Source organism: Pithys albifrons, chromosome 4, assembly GCF_047495875.1.
Source record: "Pithys albifrons albifrons isolate INPA30051 chromosome 4, PitAlb_v1, whole genome shotgun sequence".
NCBI classification, from domain to species: domain Eukaryota; kingdom Metazoa; phylum Chordata; class Aves; order Passeriformes; family Thamnophilidae; genus Pithys; species Pithys albifrons.
The window spans coordinates 13,636,128-13,651,661 of NC_092461.1; the positions used below are offsets into that span (position 1 = coordinate 13,636,128).

Genomic DNA, 15,534 nt, shown 5'->3' on the forward strand with positions numbered 1-15,534 from the left:
GCTAACAATTTTTTCTATGCCAGGGGACACCAAGATTTAATTAATATTTTTCTGGTCTTTCAGAATTTCTTTCAGTACAGGATGCCAACTGGATGGTGAAGGGGGAAGAAAATTATGCTTGGTTTGGATTTTCACTTGACAGCTGCCAAGTGGAGAACATAACATTACTACTGATTGGTAGTCCTACATGGAAGAGTTGTGCTAGGTGTGTTGTATGGGACAGCTTGATCTCTCCTGCATTCTGTTATACAAAGTTTAATATTTGTAATAGATTAAACTTCTAGCTTTTTAGGAATTTCCATCTTTGTCCTGCTTAGATTATTTATATTAAATTAATATTTTTATGCCTTCACCCTGCCTTATGAAGACAGAGGTATTTAGACCCTTATAGAGCAGGTCTTTGTTATTTAGAGACCCTGAAGAATTTCTTGAGTTTTCTTTGAGAGAGGGGCCACAAAAATGTGAAGAGGTAAGCACGCCTTAAATAATTGTATAGATAGCTCTTACTTTGAGATAGCATTTTTAAAAGCAAACCAAACACAAAAATGTGTTGACGAAGAAATGGATAGACAGACCAAGTCTGCACTCTAAATGTTGTGTAACTAGTTAGGACAAATATGGGAATTACTAAAATAGATCTCTGGAATTTGGCAGGCACTATTATTCCAAAGTAAAAGGGGAAAATTTTAAGAGTAGAATTCCTAGTTGAATGTACAAAAATATGTTGTTACATACAACTGTATTTTGTATTGTAATTCAAGCTGCAGGCCCTTCTCATCAGATGCCAGGCAGAGTGTTGGAAAGGTGTATGGGTACAACCCACCGAGCACAGAGTACTGGTTTGCAGTCACTGGTGACAAGGTAAGGCTCCTTCTTCCCTATGGGACCTTATGAATAATTTGAAGTAAAGCAACAATCTGTAGAAATGACATAGGTGTTTTCAAAATCTAACAGGAGATGGGCAGAATGGGTTTATCTCTGGCCAGTGGTGTGATCTCTGTGGCTGGGAACACAAGGCGAGTTTTGGTGGTGGGTGCACCTACTGCAGGTATGTCCAGAAAACAAAGTCATTTCTGCTTTAGAGTGTTTATTTCTCTATGAACAGAGGACAGATACAACTTTTAAATTAGAAAAAGGACTTTTAAATTGTCACGTAATTGAAAAAAAAATTCACTGTAATGATCTATAAGTGTCTTAAATGTAGAGTGGTGTCTACTATGCCTCAACTTCAATGCATTTTTTTTCATCCTTAAAATTGGCTTAACAACATAACCACCTTACATTGTTTATGTAGCAGTGATTTGCTCGTACACTGCATATTTCTTGTAATTAAAACAACCTAGTATTTTTTCCTTACTCCGGCTGCAGACAGTAAGGAATTGGGAAAATCAAAATGCAGAAGTCTATCTTTAACTTGAATGCATTTCTACCCTGGTCCTATAGCTAAGAGATTTTTTCCTAAACTAATTAGTGTTAATCCCATATAATGTTTGATGTGCTTTGCTAAATTACATTTATTTTGTTCATTTTAAGTAATGCCAGTATTACCTGCTGTCAGTGTGTTGTAAGTATTAAACCTGAATTCCTGTGTCTGTTGCTCAACTTCTGTTACTTCTTTTTTCTCCAGACAGCCTGTATAGGATGTCATTTATGTCCTCAGTACTGCATCAAGCTGGACTGGCTCTAGTATATGACCTGACAGACAGCACCAAACCTTCTTTGCTCAGCACATTCAGTGGGGACAGGAGGTTTTCTCGTTTTGGAGGAGATGTATACTTAAGTGATCTGGATAACGATGGACTGGGTAATGCTTGATGAATCCAGATCAGAGGTGAAGTGTTTAACTTTTAGCAGCAGGAATACAGCTCACTTACATTTTCATACAGGAGCTAAACACAGTCTGCTTCCCCAGCTGACTTGTATCAGTGTTCCATCATGCCTTACAGAGAGGCCTCTCTAAGATCCCAAGCAACTCAGTAGGAAATTGAAATATTTTAATTGCCATCATCATTAGGAATTGTGACATCTAGAAGTGTGTAAATGCAAGCTCTCTCTCATGTTTTGGCTTAGCATTCATTCACTCCTGTCATCTTTGTCACACCTGCAGATGAAATGATTGTGGCATCCCCACTGCGAACTAATGGTATCTCCTCAGTACTGGTTGGTGGGGCAGCTGGACGTGTTTACATTTACAATGGAAAGCAGGCATCCTCAGGGAATGTGACAGGCCACTGCAAATCATGGCTATCTCCCTGTCCTGAGGACTGGGTAAGAATACATGAAAGGTGAAATCAGGACATGAGTTTATAATGACATCCAGTACAAGTATGTTGTGTGTTCTGACTTTGTTCCAGAAAACAGGAAGTTTACTCATGTTTCTGAACCTCTGTAAATATGCTCCTCCTGTTCACTCTTAAATGACTTTGCTGTTTAGAAGCCAGGATTATCTTACTGGTCTTCTACTCCCCTAGTGTGGTTCTCTCTGCTGGCCTTTTATTTTCTCTTTTTATATTCTTCAGGCACAGTATGTCCTGATTTCTCCTGAGGTAAGTAAACAGAAAACAAACTGCTGAGAGAAACTAAAACGTCCTACTTTAAAAAAAGACTAACAGCATTATAACAAGCAATATTACTTTACAGGAACTATCAAGATTTGGGAGCTCTGTTATCACTGTGAAATCTAAAAGTAAGGTGAGGAAAATTATTGTTGTTGGTTGCTTTGCAACATCTTTTTGCCTTACTTGCAAATCCTCACTAAGACCTCACATGTATCTTACTCATTTGTGGAAGTCTTAAGTGCTTTACATAGTTAATTAAGTCATTCTCTGAACCAGTAATCAAAACCACTGCATAGGTGGATGAGCTATGGAGTTGCCAAAATTTTGGCACCTGAATTGAAAGTAATCACATTAAAATGGCCTGAAACCTAAATTGCTTTAGGAGTTTGCTGAAAGGTTGCATGGTAAATGGTGTGTAGGTGCCAACTGGCTTTACTGTTCATGCCAGCCTCTATGCAAAGTGAATGCTCAGCTATGAATTGCACACAACCATCCCTCTCATTTAGTCTTTACTGGCTTGCTGTCCTGGACATCACTTGCAGTGAACACCATTCACATGGCAAGTGTTGCCAAGCGCAGACAAGTCCAGTTCTTACCTGAATGATTTTGGATATGTTCATATACCTGTTTCTCTTTATTCCCCCAGATGCCCATTATTTTTACCAAATGTCGATCCCTAGGTTTGTATGATCCACTGAGGAACCATTTTTCAGCTTGAAGGTTACTCAGTGTTTATTCAGCTAAAGGGGGTCCAATGTTTTCCTTACTCTGACATCACCTCTGTTAACACTGGGGTTCTCAGTGTAAATACTGAGGAAGCCTCAGGAACTAGGTAGAGGTGCATGACAGGTCTTCACCAAATAGTGTTTAGCTTCTTGCTGTTAGAAAATGCAGTGGAGAAACACCTGGAAATGTCAATTCTTCTTGGATAGTCTAGGGTGGATAATCCCAACACCTGAAACACAGGCATTGCTCAGTGCAAGTGAGACTGTTCTCCAAGCAGTTGTATTCCATTGCTATGGCACCAATCCTGTCCACACTCCAGCTTCACCTGTATGGATCTTAGCCCTCAGAAACAGTTTATATTTGCAACAGACTTACTTCAGTGGTTCCAATGTGCTCCAGTTTCCCAAATGAAATAAAGTCTGTTTGCCAAATTGTTTTGTTAACCACTATTCTGATGATGTGCGTTGCTCTCTCATTTTTCCTCACATTTCTGTATGACACTTACGAGATGGACAAAATCTGGTTTCTATTAGGGAAGCTTAAGGCAGCCACACACCTGCAGCTGCATTTTGCTAACTCTTGCTCTGTATCTCCACAGAAAGAAGTTGTAGTAGCAGCTGAGAGAAGTTCTGCTAAAGCTCGACTTGGCGGAAGGCTTTTTGTCTACTCATTTTAAAAAGTTCATGGTAGCCTTTAAGACCAGGGCACAGCTGGTCTTTTAGTGAAGAATCTCCATAGTATCTGTAATGTGTGTGTGTGTGTGGCTCAGCTTCATGAACAAAGATTTGGGAAGGGCTGTCCCCACGTGGGTGGGCCCTTCCAGCCTGCGCAGTGGATTTTAGGTGAGGCTCAGCGTGCGCAGAACTGGCCCCACCGTTTAAGTTCTGAGGTTCATCTGTCGCGGCCGAGCGAGCTTGGACAGTGACAGTGAAGTCCTCAGGACTAGAACCTACAGCACCCGGCATTTCCCAGGAGGTCTCCCATCCAAGTACTAATCCGGGGCTGACCCTGCTTAGCTTCTGATATCTGATGGGATCGGATGTCAGGGAGGCATTTAACTGCCAAAATAGTATCTGTAATACTTTCCTGAATTCACACAAGCCAACAGACCACATGTCAGCAAGCTTTTGAGGAATTGTGTTGTGGGCAGCAGCATCACTTAATCTAAAACAAGCGAAGTGGTCTGAAAATCTTTTAGAGGTTGAAATGAGCAGGCAGCTAGATTTTTGGTAGTAGTATTTGGCTGTATGAGAAACGTTCAGTGGTCACCTTCTTTACTGGTCAGATTCGAGTATTTTCTTGCCAAAACTAGGAAATAGCAGCATATAATTTACAATGCCTTATACACTGTGATAAAGACAGGTATTCTAAATTATGGAAAGCTGCCGTCAAAATAATAAGCATGGAGGAGAGGCAGCTGACAGAAAAGTGGGTGCCAATGAATGAGACTGTCTCTGTCTCTAGCAAGTCTTGATCCCTGCACTGAGGGTGTGAAACAGTTGGGATCTCCCAGGAAGAAAAGCACAAGTTTTAGGAAATACTTTTGCTTTTGCAGTTGTGATTGACTACTCTGATACCCTTTCTTTGTGTTTTCATGTAAAATTCCATGACCATGGTAACTTAGAATTGTTAGTGGCTTTTATTTTTGATAGTACTGTCTTCAACTAATTATCACTAATTTTGTATGATGCAGGTTTATCAGTGTGCATCAATTATCTATTAAACAACTTGTACAGCAAAATGTGATGGTGCTATTTTTATGAACCCTAGTCTGTAGACACATAGGTGCATGTATTCTTGTCTCCTTCACAAATGCAAAGCATTATTTTTATTTTAAATAACTCAAGTTGATGGAATAGCACAGAATTCTAACGATCATACTCCAAACTGAAACACCTCAGCTTACCCTGTTAGGAATTCTTCTCAGGGATGTTGCTTTAAACAAATCAAAAAAGGCAAGGTGAACATTAGCTTGATGTATTGTGCATTCTGACATCTATTTTGTGGATTTGCCCAAATAGCAAGAAGACCTAAAAAAAAATAAAATCTCAACTTCATGAAAGAAGATAATGGATAGGACAGGGAACACAGTACTTTCCTTACAAATCTGTGAATTGTGGTGTAAGGCAAAACAAGCAATGCACTTATGAGGGTGGCAGAATAAAGAGTTTTCCTTTTTAAATGACAATTGATGAAACCAGTATGTTCTGTAGCAATTCCATTCCAAATATACACCTTCCACTGGCTTCTGTTTTTCCTGTGTATGATCTCAAAGTAATTTTATTGCACCTGAATGTATTTTGATTACTTAAATTGTAAGAAAAATATTAAACATTTGCATATGTCTGTAGAGAGAAAAAGCAGGCTTGTAAAAGATATGTCTTTCTCGCCATGTTTTTATTATAAGTCAGTTATGTACACAAAAAGGAGTCAAAAGGAGCTCACAGAAGTCTCTCTGCACAAAACTACACCAAAAAGCTTCCGAAACAGCTGCACCAGTTCTAGCCTTCTGCAACAACAGCTTGGTTGAAAACATCAGCATCCATGTCCCTTCATGTACTGAGCTGTCAGCCAAGGTATATGAGCCCTTGGTTCTTCTACTGAAGTGCTCAGTTTAGAGAGTTTTTAAAGTTTCACATGCTAAGCCAAATGACTGTAAAAATATCAGCTAAAAAACTCAAATATATTAGAAACCCTATTAATTTTCTCACCTTCTCATGCCTTTTGTATCTGTAGTTGAAGTCACATACAGAGAAAGAACTATTTGAAAATAATTGCATACAATGAATTTTAATCAAACTAGGATCACAGGCCTGCACAACTTTAATTTATGTACCTTTTTATTTACATCTTTGACTCATTAATCCCGAGGAAAAATATTCACAGCTACAGTTACTGTCTTTCCAACTTCTGCCAGGACAGGGATTTATCTGGTGGCACCTAAGAAGCTGTTCACTGTATGATACATCAAGGTTAAAAAAAAACAAATAAGAAATGGACAGTTTATGACCTCTTTTAAAATTATTTCATGCTCCATCTACAGACTGAGAGAAACCAGTGCAGAAATATGCCTGCAGAGATATGTCCTAAGAAAACCCGCAAATAGTGAACATAAGGCTTCCTTCAGTCCATCACAGGACGCCAGAATTCCACACCCTTTATTAACCTGGCTACTTACTGTGGTGCAGGCTAGTCCATGGTTTGTCTTCAAGAGAAGAGAGAAAGCATAGCCCAGTTAAGAGAAACTAACAACCCATATGTTGTTTTTTACCAGAATTTGAATTAATCCTCATGACACCGTAAGTTGTTAAAATACAGCAGTATCAATGCGTGTTGAAATAGTGTCAGGTGGCAAACACAAGTTGGTACTATCCATAAGCCTGCTTTCCCTGTGTCTTGGTTTCATTTTGGTTTTCCAGCCCCGAACTGCCCCTCCTTCTCTCTCCACTCCTCAAAGCAGGGAAAAGGAGAAAGGGAAAAAAAGCTTGAAAGAAACTGAGTTAAGTCAGGAGATATAAATATGTGTGTGTATTTCTAAACGTTTACAAATATAGGTATGCAATCTGCACCTACAATAGGAAAAGGGAAAAGGAAGGGAAAAGGGGAGGGAGAAACAGTGACAACAAAGATACAGAACAAAAGCAATATGTACCAAACACTCTACCCACCCTCTAAGTAAACCAGTACAATGCAATCCCACCAACCACTTTCAGAAGAAAGCTAGCCCCCTTTCTCTCATGCCTTCTCACTCATGTTTTCTCTCTGACCTTCTGTGTGGCTCTGATAAGGGACCAAAAGCAGCAAAAAACCTCTTTGCTCCCAACCCTTGCCCAAAACAGAAGAAAAAACCTACTTCCTATCTCCCTGTCTTATATCTTCTCTTGTCTCGTGGGAGAGGAAAGAATGGGTGAGGAATACCTGGGAGACAAGCTCTTCCTTAGTTACATCTGGTTACCAGGGAAAGCCTGGATCAAACTATCACATTCTCCACCCCTTATTCTACGCTTTTTTTCCCCCCTCCACGCAACACTTAGATCCTGCGCTCACTTATATCTTGCACATATATACATATATGTATAGTCTTTATGTAGTCTTTTTGAGGCAAATGTCTTGTCATCAAGGATCAGCACTAACATCAGTTCAATTTGGATCCTTTGCCTTCTTGGTTACAGTCACAGTTCCGAGTTTAGGACTGGTTCACAGGTTGGGGCTGTCTTATTGCTGGACATCATGGGATACCAGTATCAGCTTTGTTTGTTTTTTTTTTTAACTGGCGTCTAGTTTCCTGCAACACACAACTCAAAGCACACAATTAGCTTTTCCCCAAGGCTAAGTTGCTTTGGGGCACACACTGGATCTCTCCATCTTCTCTCATTACCCACCACGTATTTCCGGGCCCTTGAGTGAAAACAATCCCACAAATGGGTTTGTCATGGCCTGAGGGAGGAATAATCTAAACAGATTTCTCTAACATGCCTCTCTGGGGAATTGCTGGAACTTTGTCTCTAATCTACCATGTGGAGGGATTCTGCTTGGACAGAATCAGCTCGACTGACAGAGCCTCTAGTGTTAACCAACCAGGTGGCCTTGGCTAAATGCTTATCCCAGTTCTTGAAAGTTCTTCTACGTAGTGCTTTCAGAGTTGTTTTTAGCAGTCCATTGCACCTTTTAACTTTCCCAGCAGCAGGTGCATTATATGGAATGTGATATACCCATTCAATACCATGCTCCCGTGCCCAAGTGGCCACTAGATTATTCTTGAAATGGGTCTCATTGTCTGACTCAATGCAATCTGGAGTACCATGCTTCCACAAGACCTGCATCTCAAGGCCCAGAATGGTATTCTGGGCCATGGCATATCATACCGAATATGTCTCTTACCACCCAATAGTTGCTTGTACCATGGTGTTATAGTTTGAGCTGGCAAAATGCCAACTGCCTGGTACCCAGTCAAAAAGTCCACTCCCAGAGCAGAAGAGTGAGGGAAAACAGCAGAAACGAGGCTTTAAACACGGTGAGGTTTTTATATTTATACAAAGAAGAGGAGAGCTTAACACAGAATATGAAATAGCACATAGTGACAGGAAACAACAACAGGCTCACCGAGGTCGCCCCAGCTAACAAGCGAAATTCCAAACCAACCAAACCTCCTCCCCAAAGGAAACCTCCCAGCAGGAGGGAAAAAGGAATTAACAGGAAGATGCTCACGTCCCTGGGTAAACAACCGTGTGGACCGGCAGCAGGGCCTAATCTCAGGAGCTGGGAGCAGGAAGCCTCCTGGTCAGAAGCATGGACCCAAAAATAGAGAAACTCCTCCCCCCTTGCTTGTTATACTCCCTGACACTTCCTGATGATGTCAGATGATATGAAATACCTCTTTAGCTGCTTAAGTCAGATGATACCTGTCCCCTCTAATCTGTGTCACTAAAAACTGAGGCCTAAATGGGGACCTATGCTGACTAAAGCCAAAACTATCACACATGGCAACCACATAGCGTCTACTTCGGCTAGTCTGTGGCAATATGATGTAGTTAACCTGCCAGGCTTCTCCATATTTGTATTTGTCCCAGCGTCCACCATATCAAAGGGGCTTCAACTTTTCTGCCTGCTTAATAGCAGCACAGGTTTCACAATCATGGATAACCTGGGAGATAGTGTCTATGGTTAAACCTACCCCTCGGTCTTGTGCCCATTTATAAGTGGCATCTTGGTCCTGATGGCCTGAAGCATCATGGGCTCATCAAGCTAGGAGCAATTGTCTCTTTTGCTTCCAATCTAGGTCTACTTGTGACACCTTGATCTGTGCAGCTCGGTCTGCTTGTCTGTTATTATCATGGTCCTCATTAGCTCGACCTTTAATAACATGGGCATCTACATGGCGGACTCTCACGTTCAGTTTCTTGACTCTGGCAGCAATGTCTTGCCATAAATCAGCAGCTCAGATCAGTTTTCCTCTACACCTCCAATTCATTTTTTTCCACCGGTCTAGCCACCCCCATAGAGAGTTAGCTATCATCAATGAGTCGGTGTATTAAGTAGAGCCTTGGCCATCCTTCTCTTTCTGTGATGTCTAAGGCCAATTGGATGGCTTTGAGTTCCGCAAACTGACTCGATTTGTCTTTTCCTTCGGTGGCTTCCACCACCCATTGGGTGGAACTCCACACAGCTGCTTTCCACTTCCAGCTCTTCCCTACAATATGGCAAGAACCATCGGTGAAAAGGGCATAGCGCGTCTCTACATCTGGCAGCTGATTAATATGACAGAGTTTCTTCAGCTCGACTCACTGATTCTTCTTCTTCTTCATCTACCAGACTGAAGTTGCCACCTTCAGGCCAATTGGTTATGATTTCTAAAATTGCAGAGCGACTTGAGGCTTATGGTAAGTGCCTTCGATTAGTGCAGTATTTGAGGACAATTAAAGCAACAGAAGATATTCTTCCAGTAGTGGCCAACCCCTATACCCTTTTAACCAGACTGACAGATGATCTAGAATAGTTTACTGTTCTTGATCTTGAAGATGCCTGTGAATAAAGACAGTCAAGAGCTTTTTACTTTTGAATGCTAAGATCTTGAAACAGAGAGAACTCAACTCACCTAGACTGTCCAAGGTTTCAAAAATAGTCCAACTGTACTTGGAAATCAGCTGGCAAAAGAATTAGAGGAGCGAAGAAGTCAACAACCAGATGGAGTTCTCTTGCAATATGTGGATGACATCCTATTTGCTGGATTCACTGCTTCAGATTTAAGAAGGCCTGATTCTGGAACAGCTGCGAAAACAGAGACTGATATAGATGAAGATGATGTGGTTTAGACTGTTCTTTATGTGTTTATTCCCTACAGGGTTGATAACTATGATTCAGGTTTGGAAACAAAATTTGCATGTAGCTCTGGTCCAAAATGCATCCAATATTCTTCGCAAAAATGACTATTAGATTTGTACTCAAATGCCAACAATTGATGAGGATAACTGGACTTGAATAAGTGTCTAAATGAACAAGAAAAAAACTAGCAAAGCCTCTAGAGGCAATAACAGCTCAAGTGGTTTAGAATCTGAAACTTGGACACAAGTCACTAAAGCCTACTTGCATATAGCTCTAGGCAGCCTAATTCCAGGCCAAGAAAATTATGCAGTAGCCTATGTGACTGTTAATGCCACTGGAAAGATTATTCTCCCTCCGTGTTGTCATAAAACTGAATCTAAAATAAGGCTATCATCAGAGCTGGTAATAAATTTGACAGAGACACCCTGGAGAATGATTCCCCTACAAGGTTTCAGGATGATATTGAATATGTAAAAGTGAGGCATGGAAAGTTTTGCCCCTTGATAAATATCAGGGTTGTGCTCTTGGGGCTGTAATCCCAAGCACTACTATATTTGATCAAATTGAAGAAAAATTGGGTGAATAAGAACTCAAGTGAGGAAGATCAACAGATCCAGGAACCTTCTCATTGAACATCCTACGATTTTTCATAGTATGTTTACGGCTCTTATTCCTGCTTTTGGACTAATTTAATTGAAAAAAGCAATCATTAATATTTCAGCTGTTACTGAACATATTGAAAATCATACTTTGGATGCAATTTGGACAGTGCAAAAAGAAAGCAGGCAAAAAGGTTGAAGTCACTCTGGTACGGTGGACACTGGGACAAGTATAAATACGGAGAGGCCTGGCAGGTTGACTACATCACCGTGCCACAGACCCACCAGGGTAAACGCTATGTGCTTACCATGGTAGAAGCGACCACCGGATGGTTAGAGACATATTCAGTACCCCTGGGAGACAGCAGACTTCCCTGTGAGTTGGGTTCAGCCTGCGTGTTGGGCCCTCCATTCCCCCTAGAAGTGAGTTTCCTATTAAAACTATCTTTCTTTTCCTCTTAACAAGGGAGGTCATGATGTGAGGTACAGGTGGTGTTGTTTTAGGAGGCCCCACTACCCCAGGAGGACCTTTGCCCATCTCATAACTTGTCTGGCCTTCTAGTTCCAGAGCCTCATACTTGTTGTAGAAGGTACCAGTCCTACCTGTCAAATTTTGAGAAGGAGGAACCTTCCTCCTAGTATGTGCAGTGACCCACTTTCAGTGTTTAACAGATCCATGATCAACAGTCCTTTGACTAATTACCCTGCAGAGTTTTGACTCCATTTGCATCTCCATTACAATGAAGGTTTAAGACTCCCAAGAGTTTTGAGACTGTAGCATCTCTGAAAATAATCAGTCTCTCTCTTGCTCATTTGCCCAAATATTATGAAGCCTGTTCACTTCCTCCCATAGCTTCTTCACCTGGCAACACAGCTCCTCAACCATGGCACACTTCATCTATATTCTTCTGCTGACTAGGTAGCAGTGATCAGTGGTTTGGGTTTTTGAACTGGAGAACTAAATTTGATGTGAACACTGAGAAGGACTGTCCAGTTAGACTTCTTTCCTTCCAATGTGACTCTTCACCAGCTCCAGCAAATTCAGATCAGAATAAAACTGATGTCATTAAATCAGTCAGAATATATTGGTGGCTCTGGTATTTCTTTGGCTGCTAAAATCCCACCACAGGATTTCTCCAGAAATTAAGAAGTAGTTGTTACAGGATTGGGGTCACATCTCCAAGCAGAGAGCATGTGCACCAGGAATGGCAGTACAAGCTGACAGCTCTCATGTATTTTCTTTAATGACTCAGGTCACCATTACACTAGCATCAACCCAGAGAATTAAGAAACATACAGAGGCAACATCCCTGGGAACCACTCTTTTCTCCTAGGGACTCCATCCATTGCCTGTTCTCTCCCAGAAAGAGGCTCGAACTTCCTGCTTGTGGGGAGAAAGGTGTTCGTCCAAACTACCTTTTTTATTCATGAGCCTTCCTTAACAGTAATTATAAGAATAACAAATCCTGTGGGAGCAATGTAACTAATTCACCGTGGATGTGCAAATGGGCAATTAGCAAACTAATTGCCCACACACAATACACTGTGCAGACAGGTTGTCCAAACACTGGCTCTGCGTACTTTTTGTAGTGGCGGCTGCCTGGTAGAGGCAGTTGAAATGCTTTCTGGACAGACAATGGGCTTGGTCAAGTGTGCAACTATTTTGAAGAGAAGCTATTCCGCCCACCCTGGGTGGCAAAGGTTTGTTCTGCCTGCGTCCAGCTGCCGTGTTGTGCCAGGAAAATACAGGGGCCATGTGTGGGACAAAACAGTTTTGCCTTATTGCCTCTGCTGGCTCAGGAGGATGCAGAGAATATCAGCAGCATATGGGCCTCTGGGGATTTCAGCCATTTGACAAACATATGCTCCATAACAAAACAACAATATTTCAGTACTTAGATCAAGCAGATAACTAAATTAAATTCCCTAGACGGTGAGGACTGGTATGCTAATTGGCTTGCCTTGTGGATTTTTCCATGCAGCTCCTCAAGAAACAGATTGGCCCATTTTTCAGGCCAACTGATTGTTAATTGGAGTAATGAATAGCAGGCTGGAGGGGCCAATAACTTTGCTTGGTAAATTCAAATTCCCATTATTCATGAGGACAAACCAGAGGTGACGTGGTTTTCATGGGAGGTGGGCAAACAGCTGGTGCCAGGTCAACTCTTTTCTTTATCTTTACTCCAGGAACACAAGGGGAAATATAGCAACTGATTCCCTCACCCCTCTGGGATGCTGTGCTCTTCAAACAGCTGAATTTCCCTCAAGGAAGTTTTTCTCTGCTAACTACAGAAGGCCAGTGGGTACATTTATTGAACAGACTTTCTGCTGATCTCCTGCTCTGGCTCCATGGTCTCTAACACAAGCAAACCTCTACTGTCTCTGGGAAAGTCCTCGGAACACAAATAGAGTGTAGGGAAGGTGAAGCTTTGGGTCTCGTCTGCTCTTTGATCCAGAAGACCCAGATCTCAAGGCAGCACCAGCAAGGATGAAGGCTGTTACCTTGTTTCCCACCACTCCATCCAGTGCCTGGATGATTACAAACAGTGTGGAAATGCCCATATCTCTGTTCTCACAACCTTTGAGGCAAGCTAAGCTCTCAGCATCTCCCCAGTGCTGAGCAGCCCTCTTCAGACCAGCTCCGTGGCTGCACACAGGACACTTGCCTGCTCCTCTGGGCAAGCTTCCTTGCAACTGCTTTCTGCACCAAGACAGATCATACAAACTGTGTGAAAACTATGGCCCAACTATTCACCAAAGACAATACTAAGAAAATTTCAGAAATGGGTCCCTTTCAACTACTGTTCTGCAGCTGATGAGATTTTCAGTTTGTTATAGCTGAAACAAAATATAGCTTTTGTAACTTCACAGAGATATACAACTAAAATATTTTAACTTGTTAAAACATCACCTTTCCAGACAATTGCAGATACATTCTACTAAAAAGTAGTGATTTTTTTTGTTACTTATTTCCAAGAAGTGAACAGTTTCTGTTTCTTGTTGAGCATGAAGGTGGCTCAAACAAGCACACAGGTGCCTAAAATCAGAAGTCTTCCTCTGAAAATCACACAGCATCATTTTTCTACATCACAATATCAAAGCAACTGAGCTCATCAGAGAGAGTAAGATTACATTTTACTAGAAGAGACTTATTTTCACAAATTATGCTAGAAGACAGATAGGCGACCACATTTACTGAGAAAAAAATGCAGCACAATAGACTACAGTTTATATTCAAAAGCAATTAATGGTTTTTGGTGTCTGCACTTCCAGGTGTCCAGGATGGGTGCTTCAAAAGACCCAATCTTCAAAGAGCAGAGACGCTGTCTTTGGAAAAAGTCTTCTTAGAAAAGTTCCTCAAGTTGAAGCGCAGAGATTTCCTACATTTGCTTCACTGAGCTGATCATATTTATCACTGGAGCACTAGAAAATACAATCATTTATAGGAACTAAGCTATTGAAAATTATTTTGCCACTTCAAGGAAGCTTACAAATACTGAAAAAGAGTCCTGCAGCTCCTGAAGCATAAATGACTGAAAGGCTAACAACAGGCTACCACTAATATTTATTTGTCAGTAGTTGGTTCAAGACATGAAAAACTAACAGAGAATACTTCTTTTCTTTCCACTGTGCACGATGATTATTTCACACACAAAACTTTAGGAACCTCCTAACGAATTAGAAGTACATGGGTTTTTTGAGCAGAAGAGCAACTTTCATAATCATTCTCCCTTATGAGATTGTATGCATTCATTACTAATGTACAGGGTCTGGCAAATCCACGTGGAGGACTGAGAACAGTGAACTCCCCCCCAAGGGGCACTGGGGCAACAGAGCACTTCCAAAAAGGGCTCTTAGGGCATGAGATTCACCTCAAAAATTGTCTCTCAGGGCACGAGAAGCGATGTTTGGCAAAGAAGGAAACAATACTGCACTCACATCTGATGCAGATGTTTAAACTGGACATAGTCCTCTGGATACAATACCATAAGTTTTAAGGTTTTGAAGCTTTGATGTGTTCCTCTGCAGCTTCTGAGATAAATACAAGAACAGCACCTGGGAACAGCTATTTACATCCCCCTCTGTAAAGCTGACATGAAAATGTCATGTAATGAAACCCACAGAGCTGTGTCTCAGACCTCTGTGGCTTCAGCTCCTCTGGTTGCTCAAGGAAGGCAGTGTAAGCAGGCTGTGCCACTTCAGACAGCACTGTCATGTTGGAATGGGGCTCAAAGTAGTTTTTGCTCCTTAATCAGACCCAGTCACATTTTTGTACAATGAAGAAACAGGTGCTAGTGACTCTACAGGCCATATTTAATTTTCTAATTGGACGTCTTGGGTTATGTACATAGGGGGGAGATGGCAGCCAGCTGCATTTTGCTATTTCCATTTCTACACATATCAAGCAAAAGAATATCATCAATATTAAGGAAAGACAGATACTTCTAGTTTTCTGTTCTTCATAATAACTTTAAATTGCTTCTGACATGATTTATATAATAGTAATTGCAAGTATCATAAGACTCACACAGAAAATTCATCATGAAACTAAACAGTATGAAAACAAGTAATTGGGAAGAGCCAAATCATTGCTCAAATCCCACAACTACTATCTGTAGTCACAGTTTAACTGGCAGCTGAATACTAACAGCATTTTTCAGGCCTTGATACTATCTAGGTCTTCCTTAGCGACTTGAAAGATGGGATGCAATGCATCCTGGCTCAAGCTGGAGGGCAGTGCTACTTTCCAGAGGGACCTGGACAGGCTGGAGAAGTGGGCTGACAGGGACCTCACGGGTCCAGCAAAGGCGCATGCCAAGCCCTGCCTC

At 41.4% G+C, this 15,534-nt stretch overlaps 1 protein-coding gene across 9 annotated transcripts in view; it reads left to right on the forward strand.

Moving 5' to 3' along the window:
* GPLD1 (glycosylphosphatidylinositol specific phospholipase D1) overlaps positions 1-5,472 on the forward strand; it is a 36,494-nt gene extending 31,022 nt beyond the window's left edge. For all 9 annotated transcript variants that reach the window (XM_071553503.1, XM_071553502.1, XM_071553500.1 and 6 more), the window contains 8 exons: positions 64-205; positions 762-861; positions 955-1,048; positions 1,628-1,804; positions 2,108-2,268; positions 2,520-2,546; positions 2,641-2,691; positions 3,883-5,472. In XM_071553503.1, the coding sequence (XP_071409604.1) occupies positions 64-205; positions 762-861; positions 955-1,048; positions 1,628-1,804; positions 2,108-2,268; positions 2,520-2,546; positions 2,641-2,691; positions 3,883-3,960 (830 nt within the window). In that variant the 3' untranslated portion in view covers positions 3,961-5,472. The remainder of the gene's footprint in view (positions 1-63; positions 206-761; positions 862-954; positions 1,049-1,627; positions 1,805-2,107; positions 2,269-2,519; positions 2,547-2,640; positions 2,692-3,882) is intronic.
* Positions 5,473-15,534: the final 10,062 nt, after the last annotated feature.